The 21,879-nt window shown below is 33.4% G+C and overlaps 1 protein-coding gene across 6 annotated transcripts in view; it reads right to left on the bottom strand.

The window, feature by feature from the left end:
* The window catches only part of CCDC178 (coiled-coil domain containing 178), a 674,385-nt gene that overhangs the window by 268,627 nt on the left and 383,879 nt on the right, over positions 1-21,879 (bottom strand). The window contains exon 20 of one of the 6 annotated variants that reach the window (XM_074201259.1): positions 21,299-21,625. The exons of the other annotated variants lie outside the window; for them this stretch is intronic. Within the exon in view, the coding sequence (XP_074057360.1) occupies positions 21,587-21,625 (39 nt within the window). The 3' untranslated portion in view covers positions 21,299-21,586. Of the gene's footprint in view, positions 1-21,298; positions 21,626-21,879 lie in introns of those variants that run through there. 6 annotated transcript variants of the gene reach the window in all.

Here is a 21,879-nt window from a genome sequence, read left to right as displayed (position 1 = left end):
TTCCTTCACAACATGACAATGTTTTGCATGATTATGAATGTGTAACCTATATCAAATTTCTTGCCTTCTCAAGAGGTGCATGGAAGTGGGGAGGGAGGAATAGAGAGAATTTGGAATTCAAAGTTTTAAAAATGGATGTGAAAAAAATGTTTTTACATGTAACTGGGAAAGAATAGAATACTAAGAAAAAAATCACTTTGGCAACTTAATAGAGAGAGAGATATGAGTCAGAGAGACCAACTGAACAACTATTGAAAGAATTCAGGTGAGAAATGTCCTCTGTCAAGATGGTGACTGTGTACTTGGGGAGAAAGGATCATAACTGAGATGTGGTAAAGGTAGAAATAACATGAGAGAGATAATTGCTGCTACATATGTCTAGAGATGAATTATATGCAAAAATCAACATAATATCACCTCTTATTTATGTGGTGTTGTGAGGCTCACAAAACATTTTACTCCCTCATTTGAGCTTCACCAAAGTTCAGAGGGGTTAACTGCCTTAACCATAATCACAAATGAATTTCATATGCACAATGTGATCCCACATTCCTCCCGACTCAAAGCCATAATAATTCTTTCTGTATCAAACTGTACTTCATAATGTATATCATCAGGGAAAAATAAAATGACAAGACAAACATTTGAGTTCTATTATGGTATTGGTGAAATGTAAAAAGACTTAAGGTCCCTAGCATATTGGGTAAATTCATGGGTATAAATAAAACAGGATGAAAAGATACTATTCTCATCACTATGAGCCCAGATAGTGTGTTACTAAAAGAAGAGGATATATCCAAAGCAAAGGAAAATTATTTTCTATGCCTTGATAATTTAGGGAGAGTAGCAAATGCATCATCTAAGTTTTTCATTTGTTGTCTTGCATTGTCACTCTATTGCTGATTCATCTCCTTTTCCAATCATAGCCTCAGTAATGTCTTTTACATCACTTTTCAAACTCATAACAAGTTTAATATGCATCTTTCCATTGCAAGTCATTTAATATCTCAAACTTAGTTTCCTCATCTGTAAAATGAGGATAATAACCTATCTCATAGGGTCCTTATGAGGATCAAATGAATTAGCATGTATAATGCATGCCACAAACCTAAAAGTACTATATAAATAATGGTGGTGGTTGGTAGTGATAGTGGTGGTGGTGGTGATTGTAGTGATGGTAGTAGTAGAGTAGTAGTAGTAGTAGTAGTAGTAGTAGTAGTAGTAGTAGTAGTAGTGGTAGTAGTAGTAGTAGTAGTAGTAATAGTAGTAGTAGTAGTAGTAGTAAAGGAAGAAGAATTTTAATTCTTCTGAAGTAATGATGTTCCATAATTCAGAACCATTCATCAATGGGAGAATAGAAGAGTTAAAAAGATTGATTTTCTTGGTGATGGTATTAGATAAGGGTATGACTTCTCAGTCATACACAGAAAGGTTTTATGCTACTTTGTTTACCAAGTTTTTAAATTATTCCCATACAAATTCATTAATAACATTGTAGAAACACTATTTTCTTTTTTCACTTTTAGTAGTATTTTATTTTTTCAAATTACAAGCAAAGATAGTTTTCAATATTAGTTTTTGTAGAATTTTGAGCTCCAAACTTTTCTCCTCCCTCCTTTCTCTCCCCCTTCCTCAAGAAAGCACACAAAATAGATTATGCATGTACCATGATGATGTCAAACAAATTTCCATATTAGTTATGTTGTGAAAGATGAATCAGAACACAAGAAAAAACAAGAAACAAAAGTGAAAAGAGTATTCTTTGATCTGCATTCAGACCCCATAGTTCTTTTTCTGGATATGGATGGCATTTCCAATCACAAGTATAAGTGAATTTTTTCAATGGAAGAAGGCAGATATTAATAGAAATAACAAAGGACTAGAAGTCAAGAAGTTTTGTCTCTACTCCTGATTCAATCATTACCTGAACTAATTAATCTTATGGTCCCTTCCTGATCTTATTTCTATGAATAAGATCACATTTATATTAAATATTATTATACAATGAAACTTTACTTAGTCTATTCCTTAAGAGTGTGGTCAAAATATAAAGTATGCAATGAATATCTTGGTCTTCAATAGGTGTTCATAATAAACTTACAAAGTTTAAAGTATTTGTGTCCCCACCTCCCTACAGAAAATCATCCTGCTTTTTAGATAAACAAAATATAAAGCATTTACAAAACCATAATAGAATATGAAGGTAAACAAATGCATATGGAATATATATTTTATAGCAAACTATATTTTCCTAATAAATTTTAAAAGAAATATACCTATTTGTTGAGTGAGCAGCAATGTTGTTAGCATGGAACTCTATCTCCAGACTTAGCTCATCTCTGTTACCTGACCCAGAGAATTTGACGGGAGCCATACTGAGAGAGTATAACTAATGAGTGACATTTTCTTGACTCCTTAACTATTCTAATTATCTTATTATTTTGAGGTCATTTTTAGGTGACTTCACTACTACCTTCAAGTGAGACTCAATGTTCTAGGAAAGAGTCCTTCAAAAAAGTACATCAAACTTTTAATTAAGTTTCTCACAGACACTGGTCTGTGGAAACAACTTCAATTTTAGGTGAACTTGAAACATAATAGAGGACACAGGATTAAAGCCATCTTTGTTAAAAATCTGAGTTCAAACAATATAAACTTTTCAACAAATATCTCAGGTATAAAAGGCAGAAAACATTATTCTGACATTAAAACATATTTGGAGGACTTAGCATATTATTCTATGCAAGCCATTTTCACATCTGTGAACTTTAGACAACTCCCTAAAACTATCAGTTGCAGATACAGACCTGAATTGGTAGAAAGCATTTCCTCATGTGGGAGTGCCTTATATCAATAAGAGTTCATGTCTAAATCTCTATTATTATCCTTGAGGATCAAATTGACTTTTGCCTTCAAAGACATTTAAGGGGCCCAGGTCATAAATGATTGTCAATGTAATACTCAATCAGAATTCAATTTTCATTGGAAAAGAAAAGTGATCTGATCTTAAAATCAGAAGTGAATCTAGGAAGAATTCCTTTCATTTGCTTATCACCAGTGAGCTTTGCTTCTTTTCTGACATTAGAACCTTCAAGAACAGTGGAAGCCTCTATTTGTTATACCATTTAGAAATACTGAAATAAACATCCTAGAACTTCATATGATGTTTGTTATGGCAGTTTGCTTGTTTTTATTGATCATCCCACCACTGAATAGGACAAAGTCAGAATGACTTTCATTATATGTGAAACAAGATCTTTCTAGGAGAAAGCTGAATCAGAACCTGGTATAGCATATATAATAGATAAATCACTTGCTTTTTCAATAGATGGGGGAGGAATATAAGGGAGAGATAGAAGTTCAAACACAAATTTTAAAAATGTAAAAATAAACTTAAATAATTTTTCAAAGAAGCTTGTGTGGATTCATATTTGGTCAAATTAACAAGATGTAGGTTCAAATTTGAAGGAGAAATATGTGCTAATAAGTTAAGTTACAGATTTACCTGAAATAAGAGGTCAGAGTTTTACAGATATGACATGTGACTCACATGACATCAATTTAGTTACTCCCTTGTTCCCATCAAAGGGTCAGCAATCTTTCATTAAGCACCTACTCAGTGTCAGACACTGCTAAGTTGATGACTGAAGTGCTCAGTTCTTAAAGGCTACTGTGTGGAGTCAATCAGAAATGCTAATAAAGCACCTGGCTTCTGTTACTGCCTATTAAATTGATTTAAATAACAATCCTTTAATTTCAAACTACTTCTCTGTTCAGTAGTTGCATGCTGAATTGCCATGCTTACTCATGATAGTTTTTCTTGGAGATTCATTTGAAGTGCTGTTGAACTTCACTTTATGCAATCATTTTGTGTGTAAGAATTTAGAACACTATTGCCAAAGTCTACCAGATCCCACCTAATTGTTAATTTGTTCACAAAAGTTTGAGATCAAACTCACTAAGAAAATTTTATTTTCTGCATTTAAATGTTATAAAAATTGTGAGATTGAGAGTCCTAAATTCTCATTAATGTAAAAAAAGTATTAGAAAGTTTTTCACAAAATTGTTTCTATGTTGCCAAACACATCTCTGTCAATATTCCTTTAAGGTGAGGTCTCACCTTAGCTATCAGGGAATTTTTCCAGAGTTGATCAAATTATGCCTTAACATAATCTTTATAAATCTAGGGCCGAATTTTTTTATTCTTTCTCCAAGTATCAGTGTCCAATTTCCAGTCCAAAATCTAACTAGATTACCAGGGATTTGCAAATTTGTCAAATTCAGCTTCTTCTGACCCTGTCATCTAAAACTTTAATGAAAAGAAGAGTAAGAAGAGTCAAGGGAAGAGCTAGGGCTGGAGATTTAAAAGTCTTTTGACCAGGGGAGCCTTCTGAACTATTCTGATCCCTAGCTCATCCCCCCCAAAGACCCCTCTACTTGGGCCACAAGTAGATATTTTGAATGTCGGTCACTCTCTCTTCTCCAGACTTGACAACCTTTCCGGAGATGCCGGATATATCCTTGGGAAGTGATGGCCAATGTCATTTTAGTTGAAGACTTCATTTCAGTTTGGGGGCAAGAGGAGATGCATTATCCTCGGCCACAAAGGGTAATCCTACTAAAAAAAGAGTTGAAGAAAATGGAAACCAGCACCGCTTAAGGAAATCAGCAAATAAATTACAAAAACTGTCCATTTGCCTGTCCCTTTTAATCTTACTGTCGTATTCAAACTATTGGGCATGTAACTGAATATCTCAACTGTACCTGAAGACATAATGGAGCGTGTCTCTGCAGTAAAACCGAACGGCACTAAACTGATGAGTTTAACCCAGCAGAAAGAGCGGCTGTAAACATGACAAATGCCTGCTATTGATTTCAGGTTTAATTACTCTGTGCAGCTCTGACAAAGCCCATCAGATGTTGTTGTGAAGTGTAAATGGAACAAACTACACTTCACTGCCCAGAGGAAACTGATGGTGTCTGCAGTTTGCATTGTTTACTTTATCCTCCGTAAACTTCAGCCTTGATCAAATTAACAAGTGCTACTAACCTCCAACAAACTACAATGCACTATGGTTTTACAGCGACAGCCTTGGAACAATAGTTCAGCTGCAATTCATTGATAACAAATGTCAGCCTAATGACAGTATAATGGCTGCAGAGGAAGCTTCCTTGCCCAGGACCAGCCGCCCTCCCTTCTGCGGACTTTTTGGAGTCTTCTCTCCTCAGCCCTACTTGGGTTTCTTCAGGTAAGGGAATAGCGATCTTCCTTAAAGCATTCATTTGCAAGTAGAACTTTTTAGCCTCTGAGAAACAGCCTATTCTGTATAAAGTCTCCCAGCAGCGAGCCCACTAAGGATGTAATAATTTGGTTCCTGGTTTCTGGTATTTGGCCTTGAAGGAATGGTACCTGGATTTCCGTTCGTGTCTTAATGACTTTTTTAGGTGTGCAGGATAGGATGCCCACGCATAAAAGGGAAAGTTTTCAGAACCTTCAACAATCATTTAGGAAAGTCTTTTTCAGTTACTGACATAAGACAGTTTATTCAAGCGTTGACTCAAGGCCCTGAAGATGAGATTTCAATCGTAGTTTCAAAGTACATTGTTTTTCTTATGTTTGTTTATTTAAATGATACATTTAGAATCCAAGAACCATCTATTTCCATACAAATAATTGTTTTTGTTTTATCAGACCGATCAACAAGAATATAATTATTTAGCTTCTGACTTCCAGTATTTGATTTTGAACAAATGCCTTGAAGAATTGTACCTGCATATTGATTAATGTCTTATTAACTTTGCTCATCCTTCTTTGAGTTATATTGGGTCTACAGCCTAAGACAAAGGAGAAATGGTTTTCACCCTCTTCCTCAGGTACCTTCTCAATAATGTCTTTCATTGGGGGCAGCTATGCGGTGCACTGCAAAGAGAAGGGGATCTGGAATCAGGAAGACCTGAGTTCAATTCTTGCCTCAGACCCTTAATACTTAGCTGTGTGATCTTGAGCAAATCACTTAACCCTTTGCCTTACAAAAACAAAAAAAATAAATAAAAATAATGTCTTTCATTCTCTGGTTTACTTTAAACATTGACTCAAGACTCTGAAGCCAATGAAACCACAATATGGATGAAAGAATACACATTTTTTCTTAAATTAACCATTTTCAAAGATAACTTTAGATTCCAAGAAACATCAGATTCCACACCTTATTTTTTTCCCACCAGAATAATCACTAAGTATATATTTATTTCATTTTTAGCTTCTAAAATCTGGGTTTGGGAGAAAGGTCTTGAGAAACTGGATCTATTTTGAAATCTATCTTGCTAACTTTTCTCAATCTTATTTTAGGTATGTGGGAAGCATGATACAGACATGCTCTTCAAAACCTCCAACTTCCATCCATTCAACTATGACTTTCACTTCACGTCTTTCGTAATCATGGGTCTAATAAAATATTGATTCAAAATCATGAAATTAATAAGAATTCACAACACTAACAACAAAAAATGAAGTATCTTAAATTAGCAGAGGTTTTAAAATGCAACTAAGCAATAACATTAACAAGAACAAGTTTTAGATTTTGTAGAGTTGTGGTAAAGTTGAAGGGAAGCTTTCTGAAAGTAAGCTAGTGAAATCAGATGGTATTTATGGATCTCTTGAATGTGCTAGGAAACACAACAATGTGAAGTAGGAATCTATTTCCATTTACATTAGTAGTACATGTATTTATATGTATATATATGTATTCACATATATGTATATACCTATATACATGCACACACATATATATGAAACTATGTAATAAGATGCCTTCTTCTATGCTTCCTCACTCCCTACTTTACTCAAAGCTTTCAAATTTAATTTCAAATTCAAATTTAATGAATTATGGAAATTCTGTAAGGGAATGAGAGGTCATCTAGTTCAATTCTTAACTGAAGCATGAATCCTTGCTGGAGCAACCCAGGCCAGTTATGCTTGATGCCTTATTTTTGCCATAATAGTTCAGTAAATGTTCTGGGCTGAGACAAAAGCATTAATATGATGCTGATATCTTATAACCATTTATTATTCAGATTCTTTGCTTAAGGTATTGATTCTTTGATGCCCAAATAACCTCTCTAATTTCAGACATATCACTTTTTATTCTCTTTATTTTACCTATCTGATTAATTGATAAACTGACCCAGTGTCATAGCTGAAATCAATTATTTGCATGTAGGCTTGCTATGGCCTACTCACATAGTTATAGACCATTGGCCCTATCATCAATTGGTATTGTGCTCTCAGTTCTGCCTAAATTTTCCCCTTTGAGAGTCTTTAATCTGTATTCATAAACAGCCTATTATTACCATAGAATGATTGACAGTTGTACTTTCAGTTTATATTGGATTCATTTAAGGGGCATAGTGGAGATAATATTGGAGTTAGAATCAGAGAGACTTTAATTCAAATTCTAGGTTAGATATTTGCTAGTTGTGCAACCATGAATAAGTCACAACCTCTCAAAGCCTCATGTTTTCTCATCTGTAAAATAATAATGATAATAATATCCACCTAACAGAATTGTTGTTGAGTATCAAATGTGATATACATATGCAAAGCATTTTGTAAACCATAAAGAACTATATAAACAGTAGTTGTAGTAGTAGCATTTACTCAGATATCACAAGAAGCTGTTAAATGAATAAGAATTCAGATAAAAATAGTATCATGAATAAATAAAATTGGAAATCAAGTAATCAAAATTATTCACTCATTGTCTACAATGATACCATTTTGGAAGGTAGCAGATATTTAGTGGGAGATTACAAGGGGGAAAAAATCCCACTGTTCCTTTCTAATGATTTGTAAGAAATAGAAGCACAAAGGTTTGGTGACCTGTGCACCTGTGCATAAGGAAAATATTAAAAATTCTTCTACGTACGTCTGATGATTTCTCTAGGAAGTAACTAGACCAAGGTGTTACTTAAAATCACTTTTATGGACCAAAGCTAAGAAAGGATGAAGAACTGACAAGAAAACAGACTATGAATAGAAATAAGTTGCCCTCCCTAGCAGATAATTTTCAATTCACTGACATTTTTTGGCTTCTATGTATAGTGGTCACAAATTTAGATGATATCCCATAGTCCTTCAAGTCCAAATCAAGAGATCTACAAATTCATGTGTATATCAAATACCTATAGTTTGGTTTTTATTTAAATCTAACAAAGTATGCAATATGAATAATTTTCTATTGACTAAATAAGGAAATGGCAATATACTCACAACTGTACTTCAAATGTAGAATTTTAACAAATTACAAATTCCCCAAAAAGTGCTACTGAATAAAAAGTAGTTTTTTGTCATCAAAATTTTTTGTGATTTCTCAGTAAGTATATAATATTAGTATTAACATATATATGTGGTTGGAGTAGGATATGTGTTGTCATATGTAAAAAGACTGTAGAGTTCTAATCTATACCACATCCTTTTCTTTATTTTATCTTATTTAAATTACTTTGACTAACTAGAATTCCATGCACTTAATATCCTCATAAAGTATTATCACAGAGTACCTCTCTCAACAGTACAATGTAATATTGTGAGCAACTTTAAAAATTATGGATGCACATTAGTTATGAATGTTCAAATTGTCAGAATTCACTCGAAGATTTTTTCTAAAATGTATACTTTCAAATTTAACCATGTTTTTGCTGCTTTTTCATAACTAGGGATAAAATAGAAACGTTGGACAAATCTTAAGTCTATTACTGAAACTACTACCACAGTTTTTAGTACAGACCAAAACATTATCATTGAATAAAATAACCATTTATTTATCACTTATCAAATGCCAAGGGCTGGGAAATGCGAGGGAAAAAAATGGAGCTGTTTCCCTTAAGGAGTTTAAATTCTATCAGGGATACAACAAACACACATATACATACACCTGGAATAAAGACAAAATAAATCCAAAGTAATACAGTGAATGAAAGCTTTTTTGTAGAATCTATGCCTGAAATCAACAAAATCTGTTGAACATATTTAGAAAAAAAATTTAAAGGGAACAACAGGGACCTTCAAAAGGTATTCTGCTATTTCCTTTAGGTCTACATTGAACAGATTCAAGATGGATGTTTACTCATATTTAAGAAATGACAAAAAAAAAAGAATTTTTCTCAAACTAATACAGAGCATTATTTCAGTGATTCACAACATTCCTCTAGGCGATTTCTTTTCTGTAACCATGTTTAATGGAAGTTTGGGCAATGGGAACCTGAAGATAGCATTTTTTTTAAATCCTATGACCAATTTCTACTTTAATTGTTTAATAATCAAGGAATACATTCTTTTATCCAGAATTCACAGATACCAAAGAGAAAATGTTTAGTTTAAAGCTCAAATACTGATCCTTAAAACAATATTAAAGTATAATTGTATGTTGATCATGATATGAATAAAGTCAAAAATTTTAGTTAGGGATCCTTTAATTGTCATTCATTTAGCATTTCCCTTCTAATTAATAATTTACCTTCACACTAATCATGCAAAGTAAGATCATGCAAGGTGAGTAAGACCATATGGGAAAGTTAACCCAAAAGTCAGCTAAACACTTGCTTTTGTGAGCAAATGAAGTCTTAAAGCTAAGACATTTTGATATGAAAAACCGTTGACTAACATTTTGCTTTGCATTAGGGACTTCATCAGACACTATATCACTGTCCAAATACAATTTTCTTTTTTTGTTAATGAGTCAGTCACAAACCTCTGATTGCACCATTTCAAATGCAAATAATTCTGTTCCAACTGCCTCTTTACATTAGCTAAATGAAGTCATCAGTAACCAAAATTGGAGAAAATCTTAACACAACTGCCGTAAACAACTTTTAAAGTTTTATATCCCATAAGAATGGAAACTGTTATGAGATAGTTAAAATTCATTAGAGATATCCACCCCTGATATGACTCATATTCAAAAACAATAATACTTCCCCCCCCTAACCAATAGTGGCCAGAACAAATTATAATCAAAGATAGATTTCTTGGAGGGTGATAATACCATTAGATTTAAGGAATTAAAAATACATGAAACTTTTGAGTTAATGAACAGGGTCCTTAACTGCTCATTTAATTCAAACAGCTGTTTGTTAATGCCCTAAGCAGTGTCATAAACTGTGAAAATACTGTTGAGTGCAAGACACTAGTTAATGCTATAAAGCAACACATGCTCTAATATTAAAAGGATTTAATGGGATTAATAGAGAATAAAACATTAACTCCCTATTATGATGTTTTAGAACCCAAGGGCAAATTCTGGCTAAAAAGGACTCTGGTTCTAAAAACCACAAAAAAAGTAAACTCCAACACTGTACCAGCAAATCATGGCAATTTTATGCCCCTGAAAAAAAGTGGAACCCTGATAAGATCACATCTGTTCCAATCACATACTGGATAAAATCACTGTTTACTAAAGTCCTAAATAACTAAAAATGTGGAACCCCAACAGGATTCCATCTGTTAACAGCACAACTTGGATATGGTCCCATTAGAAAAATTCCATATAATAATGTGCCCAACATAAAATACTTAAGAATATGGTTTTCCTTCATTTTATCAATTATTCAATAGACTTGAAAACTGAATTTCTGCAACTAGACATCGACATAATAAACTCACTTGCCACTGAACTCTAGTATAGTTTTCCTTTGCTTTGGTCTCCTGACATAACAGCATGAGAAAACAAAACTGACCTTGAAATGATAAACTTCATTATATCTCTCCCTACATATAGGGAAGACTTCAGTTCACTTTCTGAATATGTTCCCAGCAGGACATTCATATGGTCAATACAATTGCAGATTTTTATGGCCTATTCATTGTAGGGAAAGGTATAGTATAAATGAACATTTTAAACTGTTCTATTTAACTTTTGTGAATATAGGCTTACATAAATTTATGAATGGATGTGATAAGAAATGTATTAATATGAGTCTTCTAAAGAAATATATTTCTGTGTGTATTTAATAATTGTTAGTTTCTTTTGATAATGTCATATTTGGCAAACTGCAATAGATAAAATCTATTTATAGGTCTCAAATGGAACAGAGCAGATAATAATTAATAACTATATATATATATATAGAGACACACACACACACACACACACACACACACACACACACACACACACAGAAATGAAGGTCTGGGATGCTCCAGGTTAATCTTAAAGGATTGTTCAATTTTATTTAATGTCGTTACTTAATTAAAATACAATCTGTTCTTTATCAAAAGAACATACATTTTTCTGAAAATTAAGAAATACAGTACTGGGGAATATGCCACTATACCAATTTTACTATAAATTCCTTTAAATAGGAAGAAAATTGGAAAAAATATTAACATGTATAATATTCACATACATGCACATACACAAAAATATTGTTCTCTTACCCCAGACTCTAAGAAAATGAATAAAAGGCTAACAAAATGAAAATTACAATCTAAAGGGTAATCAGTCAATGAGATCAAAATGAAAGGATTATAGTCTGTTTCTCCCTTCTAATTCCTTTCTATCTTTTTCTCTTGGGAATTCATGTTCATGCTGAGAAATTTCTACATGCTCCTGGGCTAGACAAATACTATTATCTTTCATACTAGAAATTTATGTGTACACATATATATATGGTTTATAACAGAACATAATAAACATATGGCACACACTATTTATAAAAGTGAACAAGTCTAATATAAAATTAATGAAATTGTTTCTAAAAGCCTTTCAACCACCAAAAATTCTATTTGCAAAACTATTTTTAAAAATATAAACTCTTGAAATCAGTAGTTCAGCTTTTTTTTGGATAAAAGACAATCTTGAAATTCTGTGAATTTTTGTAACATGTTAAGAAGAGCAATTTTTGGTGGGAACATAGTTTAAAGTATAGTCATTGAAAAATATTATTTCATCCAACTTTGATGATGTAAAATTTTTCTTAAGCATGTACTTAACTATTACTTATTATTAATGTAACTTAAATTAAGGGTAATCATAAATCTAAGGAGATAGTCAAGTGATGTTAAAAAATTATTATTCTATAAATAGTGTGCCTTTCTCTTTAGTGGAGCAGGGGGAGGTACAACTATATATTTAAGATATTCATAACTTGATACAGGAAAAAAGTATCATTTTAAAATAATATTAGGTTGGATAAGGATAGGTTGCTTTTAGTTTTTGTTTTTTTTCCTAGTTTTTGCAAGACAGTGGAGTTAAGTGACTTTGCCCAAGGTCACACAGCTAGGTAATTATAATGTGTCTGAGAATAGATGTGAACTCAGGTCCTTCTGACTTCAGGGCAGGTACTCTATCCACTGCACTACCTAGCTGCCCCAAGAATAAAATAATATTAGGTTGGCAATAAGAGTTGTTTTCTTTCAATGTGGAGAGAGGAAATATATCTGGCAAATGCAAGTAAAGTATGATAAATAATTCTATTTTAGTAGCCAGAAAGTAGGCAATGACCTATATATTATAATTCAAAACTAGCAATATTACCTCCCACAAAGATTACCATAGCAAAGGCAATTCAATAAAACTTATATTCCATAAATTCCCAATATGTGTCAGAAACTTAGCCATGTGATAGGTTTGCATAGACAAAAAACAAAGGAGACATTGCCATCAAGAAGCTCACATTCTACCATGTAGAGAAAATAGCATGTATAAAATTGAGTCAATACAAAATACAGTTAAATACACAGTAATTTAAGGAGTAACTTTTTTAACTTGTAGTAGAGGTAGGGAGTATATTCCTTCTAAAAAGGAACATCTACTTTGGGTTTTTATCTACATCATTTTTATAATCGTTAACAGAAGCAAACAGAAATATTCTACATAGTCTTGAATATGATATACTATTAACAGTATAATACTAGGAAGAAGGCAAAGAATTTATGTTAATAGTGATGGTGTGTTAGGAAAATACTGTTCTAGTTTACTTTCCTATTTCTTTCATTACCAGCTTGTAATTTGTAATGATTATGTACTAATGCAGCTGAATTAAAATAAAAAAGGTTTCTTTTCAATGATCTCAGTTCCCTAACCCTAAAAGTTGTTAAAGGCATTTTAATTTCACAAACTAAAGAGGACAATTGTATACAAGAATCTATTTTAAGTCTAACCTTATTAAAAAATAAAAACTACATTAAAGAAACCTATTCTCCACTTGAAGCAAGAGGGATTTATGTATGTAACTCCAATTAACTCTAATGGGAGTTAACATGAATAAATCTCAAAAGCAGTGAGAAGAAAAAAAACAGTTCTTGCTGTTATAAGAAAATCTAGAGAGAAAGAAACTCTTTTATTATGTAGCCTGTTGCATGTCAGTATAGACAGACTGATCAACACAAATAGGTCAACTAAAAAAATCTTAAAATTTCAAGTTCAATAAAAGCTTCTTAAAATATGGTTCTAATGAGTTTCTAAGTTTAATTCAGGAAATATAGTAAATATGGTATATTTACTATATAAAATATAGTAAAAGCAAAGCAAAACAAACAAAACAAAAAAACCCCAAATGGCATAGGTGTTTCTATCAAGATAAGATCATTTTCATTTGCAAATACTATTATTTTACTGAGACTTATACTACAGTTTTTAAGTTGAATTGGATTGAGTGAGAGATGCTACTTTCAAGAGAGAAATTAAAGAGAATACAGTGGAATTGTCTCTAATGTCATTTATTGAGTGTTTTGGAGAGGGGGAATTCTTTTTCAGGTATTTGTTGAATTAGACATCACAAACTGGATTAGACATAATAAATTGAATGAATATCTTAAATTCTACATGTCCCAAACTGAATACCTTAACTCTCTACCCCTGCTATTTCTCCCTATCTTTCCTGTTATTATGAATTGTAACACAATCCTGCAATTCAAGCTCACAAATGAGGTGCCATCATAGATTTTTCACTCTCTTACTTCCCATCGCCATATCTAATCAATTGCCAAGTTCTGCCATTTCTAGCTTTGTAGTATCTCTTACATCTTCTCATCTCTAATACTACCTCTCTCCCAATGTAAGGTCTCATCTCCTACTGCCTTAACTATTGCTCTAATATCCTGATTGATCTACTTACCTTAATTTTCTTCATACTCTATCTAATCCATCCTCAAGTCAGCTATCAAACTGATCTTCCTAACATTCATGTCTGACCAAATCACCTTCTCTATTCAATAACTATCAGTGGCTCTCTATTATATCAAGTAACAAATATGAGATTCTCCCTTTGGATTTTAAAGTTCTTCATAACCTATCCCATTCATACTGTTCCAGGCTTTTTAAATATCATTCCTTTCTTCATATTCTGTGAACAATTACACTGACATCCTGGCTTTTCCTCACATGCTACTTTATCTTCTGATTGAGAACTTTTACTGCTCATTCCCTATGATTGGAATAACCTCCCTTCTCATCTGACTTCCTTTCAAGTGACAGATAAATGCCTTTCTCATGTCTTTTAAATCTTAGTGTCTTCTCATTGAAATTTCAAATTTGTCCTGAATATATCTTGTTTGTAGATAGTTGCTTAAATGTCTCTCTCCCCATCCACATCTCCCATTTTGATTCTTTTTGAGAATAGGAACTGATTTTCCTTTCTCTTTTTTCCCTCGACTTTTTCCTCCTTCCATTCTTTTCCTTCTCTCTCTCTCTCTCTCTCTCTCTCTCTCTCTCTCTCTCTCTCTCTCTCTCTTTCTTTGTATCATAAAGTGCTTCACATAGTGTTAGACCTATAGAAGTCACTTATGCTTCTTGGCTTATCTTGACATAAAAAGTAGATTGGAGGAGAGAGTCTTAATTGTGAAAATGAGAAAGCTCTTCATGTAAGAGTTTGTATCTAAGCTCAGATGGGAAACAAATAAAGGACTCTGAGAAGCAAAAATGAAAGGGAAACAGAAGGAAGTATATTTAAGCTTAAGGTAAAGATAACGTCCCTTGCATTTACAACTATAGAAGAATGGAAAGCACTGACTATGAAAGTAGTGCATTCTCTTTCAATAGAAGGGTTTCCACTTAGGTAGTATGTTGTAGAAGGGAGTCTTGCTGAGTACAAGGTAAACTTGAATAGCTTCTGAGTTTACTTCTATCTCTGGGATTCAGTGATTATCAATGCCTTACAAAAAGACAGCACAAATTTCCAGAGATGAAAGTCTGAGAATTAAGTTTTGGAAGCATCTTATTTAGATAGCAGAGTTCAAAAAATGGAAATTAGAGTGAGACAAGAATAGGAATTTTGGTAGGTTCTAGATTGCAGAGTCTAAGCAAAAGGTGATGAAAATCAAAGAAAGAGAAAAGGCACAAGGTATCAGACATGTTTGGGGGTAGAATCTCTAAGACTTGACAGCAGTTTGGGTAAGTAGGGGTCTAATCAATAAGCAAGACAAGGGTGGCAAGTAGTTTGTAACATGGATAACTGAAAGGATATTGGTGCTTTCAACAAAAAAATAGGAAATTTCAGGGAAGAGGTAAATTTATTCTGAAAATTGAAGAGTTCTGTTTTGAAATTGTTAAATTTGAGATGCCAATGGGACATTCAACGGAAATCAGAAATCAGGGGATTTAGAAGATTAGATTAAAAGATTTAGAGCAAAATGGACCTTGGAGGTCACCTATTTCACCCCCTCATTTTACAGATGAAGAAACTTGTGCATAAATAGGCTGAGTGGCCTGCCCAAGGTCACACAGATTAGAGTTAGAGGGGATGTGCATGTATACATGTATAAACATATACATACATATATACATATATATACATATAAAGACCTTATCTTTAAAAACTCAAGGATTCCCACTGCAACTGGGGTCACTTGTAGTCATTCTGAACAATGTGTTGCCCCTGGATTCAAGAGGACCCTGATAATTACACAGCTCTGCTTCATTTAAATCCAAATCACTTGCAAGTCATCCTCCTGATATCACTGGATCTCTTTGAAAACAAATAAGAAATGACTATATGTGTTTGTGTGTGTGTGTGTGTGTGTGTGTGTGTGTGTGTGTGTGTGTATGGAGGCATATACATAAGAATATTTACAATATGTGTATTTATTATATATATATATATATATATATATATATATATATAATAATGTATGATATATAACAATGGAACCAATGGGAGCTAATGAGTTTATCAAAATGGAAAAGAAGGTCCACAATCAAGCCTTGGGAGAAACCCAAATTCGGTAGGAGATGGATGATGGTCCAGAAAAAGAGACTGGTAAATGATTAGTAATAGAGGTAGGAGTAAAAATAAGGAGGGAGCAGGGGTCAGCTAGGTGGCACAATGGATAGAATACCAGCCCTGGAGTCAGGAGGACCTGAGTTCAAATCTGGCCTCAGACACTTTATAATTGCCTTGCTGTGTGACCTTGGGTAAGTCACTTAATCCCATTGCCTTAAATTTAAAAAAAAAGAAAAACAAAAAGGAGAGAGCAAAGAGGAGAGAGTAATCATGATGACAGTGTGGCCAACAATGTTAAATGATACAGAGATGTCTCAAAGGACAAGAATGGTGAAAAATCATTAAATTTAACAGTTAAGATTGTTGTAAACTTGAAAAGCACATATTCAGTAGAACTGTTGAAGTTAGATGCCAATATCAAAGAGTTCTCTCTATACTCTCTTGTGACATTATCATCATCTTCATTACTACCTTCATTTTCTTATGTAATTGCTATGAGAAATATTTTGATCTTTCTCTTCTTTCCACCTCTGTATTCAGATTGCAAAAAGGTTAGTAGGGAGATGGAAAAATGGAGGTAGCAAATATAGAAGAAAAATTTTCCTAGGAAGTTGGTTGTGAAAGGAATACTAATAATTGGACAATAGTTTGAGGGATTAACAAGGTTAACTGAAGAGTTCTTGTCCCATTTTTGATCTTTTAATGGATTCTAGGTATGTTTCAGACAATAGAGAAGAAACTAAGGAATGGATAATGGTAGATTAATGATGTAACAAAGAGAAGGAATGACTCAAACAAGCTCTTGGAAGAAAGGAGGAGGGAATGATAATGATAATGTTTACAAATTTTGTATTGGCAAGGAGAAGAATTGTCTTGTTCTCAGAGATAGGAAGGGGGGAATAGTGAATAGAGGGATTTTGAGGTGTGCAATGGGGAAAAGAGGAAACTCATAGGAAATTGTCTTTATTTCTCATGAAAATAGGAGATGAGATTGTCTCCTGCAATACCTATCTAATGTTTCAACTTCTATTTAGCATTTAAGGGGTTCCATTTGACCCCATATATACCTTTATAGATTAATTTATCATTATTATCTTTCTTGAATCATCTTCCCTGATAAATTAGCTATTTGTCAAATGTGACCATTGTCTTTTTATCTTTTCTTATGTCAGGAATATAAGGAGGTATAAAGTACAAATCCCTGTCTTGAGGAGCATGCAATATGTTTGGATGACAAGAAATAAATTGTTGAAAACAGTCAACAGTATGAGAAATAAGTGCCAGATGACTGAAACAGATATTAAGTACAAAGTATCTCTTCAAAGAGAGTTCTTTATATGAAGACTGGGAACAACCAATAAAATGACATAAAGACATTACCTGAATGAGAAATTACAATATTATAACTAAGAATTGACAACAAATTTTATATATTTTGTGAAGGAATTCAATCTAGGGAAGAAAATCTAAAAAAAAAGACATCCCAATGGGAATTTAAGTCAGTCCATAAAAACAGTTTATGCTCAGTTAATACCAGTGGATTCTGTCTTAACAAACAATAAATTTATATACATCCTCTCCCTGCCTGTAAGGTGTCCATGTAGCATGCATTCAGACTACATACAGAAACACATACACACACACACACCAGTTCTATAGATTTTGCCCAAATTCTTATGACTCAAACATGTTCACCTATAAAAAAGCAAGATGTGATTGTTTTCATTTCAGTATGCAAATAGCATTTATTTACTTATGCACCTAAGCAGATTCTAAAATAGACTGATCAATAACATCTGCTTGATGCCAAAAGGCAAGTGTTAATTTTCACTGCTGATCAAAAAACATGTTAAGTTTCCATGATTAGTAATTCTGTAATTTGAAAAGTTCTAATTCCCTATATCAAAGATCATATCATATACCATAACAACTAAACACAAGAGTATTATCCATTAAAATTAAGTAGTAAAATTAAGTACTAAAACTCCAAAAAAAATAATTTAATTTTAATCTTTTTTTGTAAAACTATTCTGCTCCTTTAGTTATTGTTAAATATTGAAATGTTAGTCTTTGCATAAATAATACTGAGAAACATTGGTGCAAGTAAAAATGAATAGAAAGATGGATAATAATATTTATTAATTTTGTCACTAAACAATGAAGCATAGCCTCCTATTTTTATCATTGAAAATAAAAAACTTGAAATTCTACCTTTATTTTATATAATATTCAGTTTCAGGTTTTTTTCCTTTTTTTTTAAAGTAGGCCTCTCAATCAACTCATATTTATTAAGTGCCCCTATTTGCCAGGCACTCTGTTCAGTGGTGGAGATTCAAAGAAAGGCATGATAGCCCCTTGTTCTTAAAGATCTCACAGTCTAATTAGTGGAAGCAGCAAGCAAGTAACTGTACAAATAGGATAAATCATAAACAATCTTAGAAAAAAGGCATTAAGATTAAAGAGAACTGAAAAAGGCTCCTTATAAAAGATGAGACATGCTGAGACTTAAAGGCAGTTAGGAAGCTAGGAAGGAGAGTTGAAGAGGGAAACAATTCCAGACTTAAGTGACAGCTGGTGAAAATGCTCAGTGTCAGAGATAGAATATGTGTGAAGAATAGCAAGGAGATTTGTATAGTTACCCAGCAAAAAATGTATATATTCATTTGTTAACATTTTCTCAACAACAACTAAATATATAGGTTCAACAATTATACTTGATGTTAACATTTTTATATCAAATTACAGAGTTGAATACAAGGAAATTTATCAGACTAATTTTTAAAAATTTTTCATTGCTATGTTTCCTTCAGTAACACATCTCAGTAATATATTTGATCTTACATTTGATTTTTAAAAATAAGGGTAGGACACAGCTGGGACATTTGAGCAGAAAAATGAAGAATTATGAATGGTGCTGTCTAAGGATTATGCTGTCTCAATTTTATAATGTATTGTTCTGTGCGATGATTAAAAAATTTCAAAACACATAGTTTTGGGGTTATTTAATCATTTTGTTAATAAAGCGTATTATTAATAAAAGGATGCTTATTTAGTTGTCTTTCTTAGACCAAAGATTCCTAATGGTAGTGGGCACAGTTTATATGCCTTTCCAGAAGTAGGTGTTCCTGAGGTGTGTCAATCAACTCAGGTTAAGATAATATTAGGTGGGCTATATTAAGATGTGAGTCTTGGGTTATGTGATCTTGGTCACATTTTAGTTAGAGATATCAATTTCTATAATCACTTGTCTTGATGAAAGGGAAAATCAACATTTTCCCAGGACCTGTCTGACCAAACATAATGAGCAGGATATAAACCTATTAGCACAAACTTAGATTTTCTTTTACTCTCTTGTGAATCACTTTAGATCTTGGCCTGGATAAATCGCTAAGAGAGATTTCCCACTTTGGTTGGTTTTCAAAGGAAAGTAGAAAGGAGGAAAAACTGTGGACCTTATACAACAATTAGTTATTAAATACAAGAAGGAGACACATTATTTTCTCAAAGCTGCCTGATTTCAACTCCATGGAACAAGATGCCCCTTCCAAGATAAATTTATCCCTTCTAAACTCACCACTAAACTGCTAAATCAAATCTTGATTGACTCCATTTCCCCTCAATCTCCTCTCACCTCTGTTTGGAAGGTTGGAGGGTAGAGACCAAACTCCTCCCAATACCTTCCTTTATAGAGGGCACAAACTAGTCTCTCAGTTCATTCCACTTTGTATTTTCTGCTCTGCCTGGTTTCAACTTCACAAAATAAGAGACCCCAGCCCTGGGTATCCTCTGTTGTTACAACCCCTCTTCTCTTTTCTCCCCCTCCCCCAATTCATGCCCCATTTTGTGTCTTGTCACTTCCATTGGGGCTATGATTAAGAAGGCAAACTGGTTGTATTCATGTTGTGCTGCTAAAAGTGAAATTCTGGGACTTGTGCAAGACAGACCAGAACAAAAGCATTTATTTTCATTAATCAAGAGCAAAAGTTAGAGGTACAAAGATGAACAGATTCTCTCATCTTTCTGATGCAGACTAGTGACTTGATGGAGTTATTTCCATGACCTGCTGAGCAGCTTCCAGGAAACCAAGTCTTTGGGTTTCAGGGGGAGAATGAATAAAAAAGTTGAATAAAATAGACTACTGCAAAACAGGTTAGCATAATATTACCATCCTAATGGCATATCATCTAGTATAATTGGAATCATAGTTCCATACATTGGATGTACCTACTGCAATGACCTGTCACCAAACAGGATGTACCTACTGACAAAGATGAAAGGGATGCAATCACAAGTTGTGGAACTTTGACTGAATGTTTCTAAGTCAAAACTCCTCAGCCTGATGTGGTATCTCCCACTGTATCCAGACTAACACCAGAAGTCCTATTTCCTAGACTATCAGGTCCCTGGGGTAAGATGGTGCTGCCAATGAATAGGGTATCTTTGTACAAACACTCCCTCACTTTAATCAAAATCATGTGCATGACATTGTCATCATTCACTTGATAACATGGTCTTCTTCAATTACCAAGGGCAACAATGAATCAATCAATTTATAATAATAAGATCCTTGAAGTTAGGGGTTGTCTTTATTAACTGTATATCTAGCACTTAGCAAAGTGCCTGGAAACATTGATTGAATTGGATAGGATAGTAAAATTCCATACAATTATACTATGTCATTCTTTGGAAGACATGGTTCTTTGCTAAGTGGGGTTTAGACTTAAATATGTCATTGGAGTTCAGGAAAAAACATGGTGCTGTCATCTTAGACCCTCTCACCCCAGGAAGGCTGCTTCCCTGAAAAAGGGTTTGCTTTACACAGTTTTCTGAATTAATTCATCCCTGGTACAATTTCTCTAGGTCTCTGGGTATCCTGTGTCCTGTGGATATTCCTAACACATTTTCCATTGCCTAAGTGTTAGTTCTCTAGTATAGATGAGGTGATAATGATAAGACAGCTCTAGGACAGCCCACTCTATATTTCTAACAGGATGTTTGTTGATGATTTTTGCTCCATCACTCCCAGAAGATGGCTAAAAATCTTCCAAAATAACAATCTAAACGAGGCATTTTTACTCTTGACAATAATGACTGGGCTATTTTATTTGATGCATGTTCCCTTCCTCTGGGGTGTCTTTTTGTGCTATGGCTAACTTGTAGATTTTCCATTTTGAGGTAGACATTCTGTACAGGCAAACTGTGATAATAAGCCAAGTTTGAAGCAATTGAGGCTGGAGCTCCAAAGGCATTTTGTTTGGAATTCAGAGTCCATCAGTAGCACAGTGAAGAGAACCTGGATTTAAGTTCTGAGTTAAATATTCTTGACTTCTGAACCTCAATTTCTTCATCAGGAAAATAAGAACAGTACTTATATGTCACAACTTGGTCCACTGGATACTGGAATTAACTGAAAAAAAAAGAGAGCTTGAGACTGACAAATACCTGGGCTAACAATACCCTTACATGAAGTAAGCACTTGGTTGACTGACTAAACTTTTTAGGTACATGAGGCTGGCCTCACAGCTTTTAACATCATTACTGTGTATATAGTTTATCTGATTGGTTGCACTGACATGTCCCCTCTCCCAAATGTATGAATTCAAAGTTTTGAATAGAAATTCCACTAGCCAAGTAAATTACTATTTTCCCCATTTTGCCTTA

This window comes from Macrotis lagotis, chromosome X, assembly GCF_037893015.1.
Source record: "Macrotis lagotis isolate mMagLag1 chromosome X, bilby.v1.9.chrom.fasta, whole genome shotgun sequence".
Classification (NCBI taxonomy): Eukaryota; Metazoa; Chordata; class Mammalia; order Peramelemorphia; family Peramelidae; genus Macrotis; species Macrotis lagotis.
The sequence above is the reverse complement of the archived record's forward strand: the minus strand, read 5'-3'. Positions and strand labels throughout refer to the sequence as shown.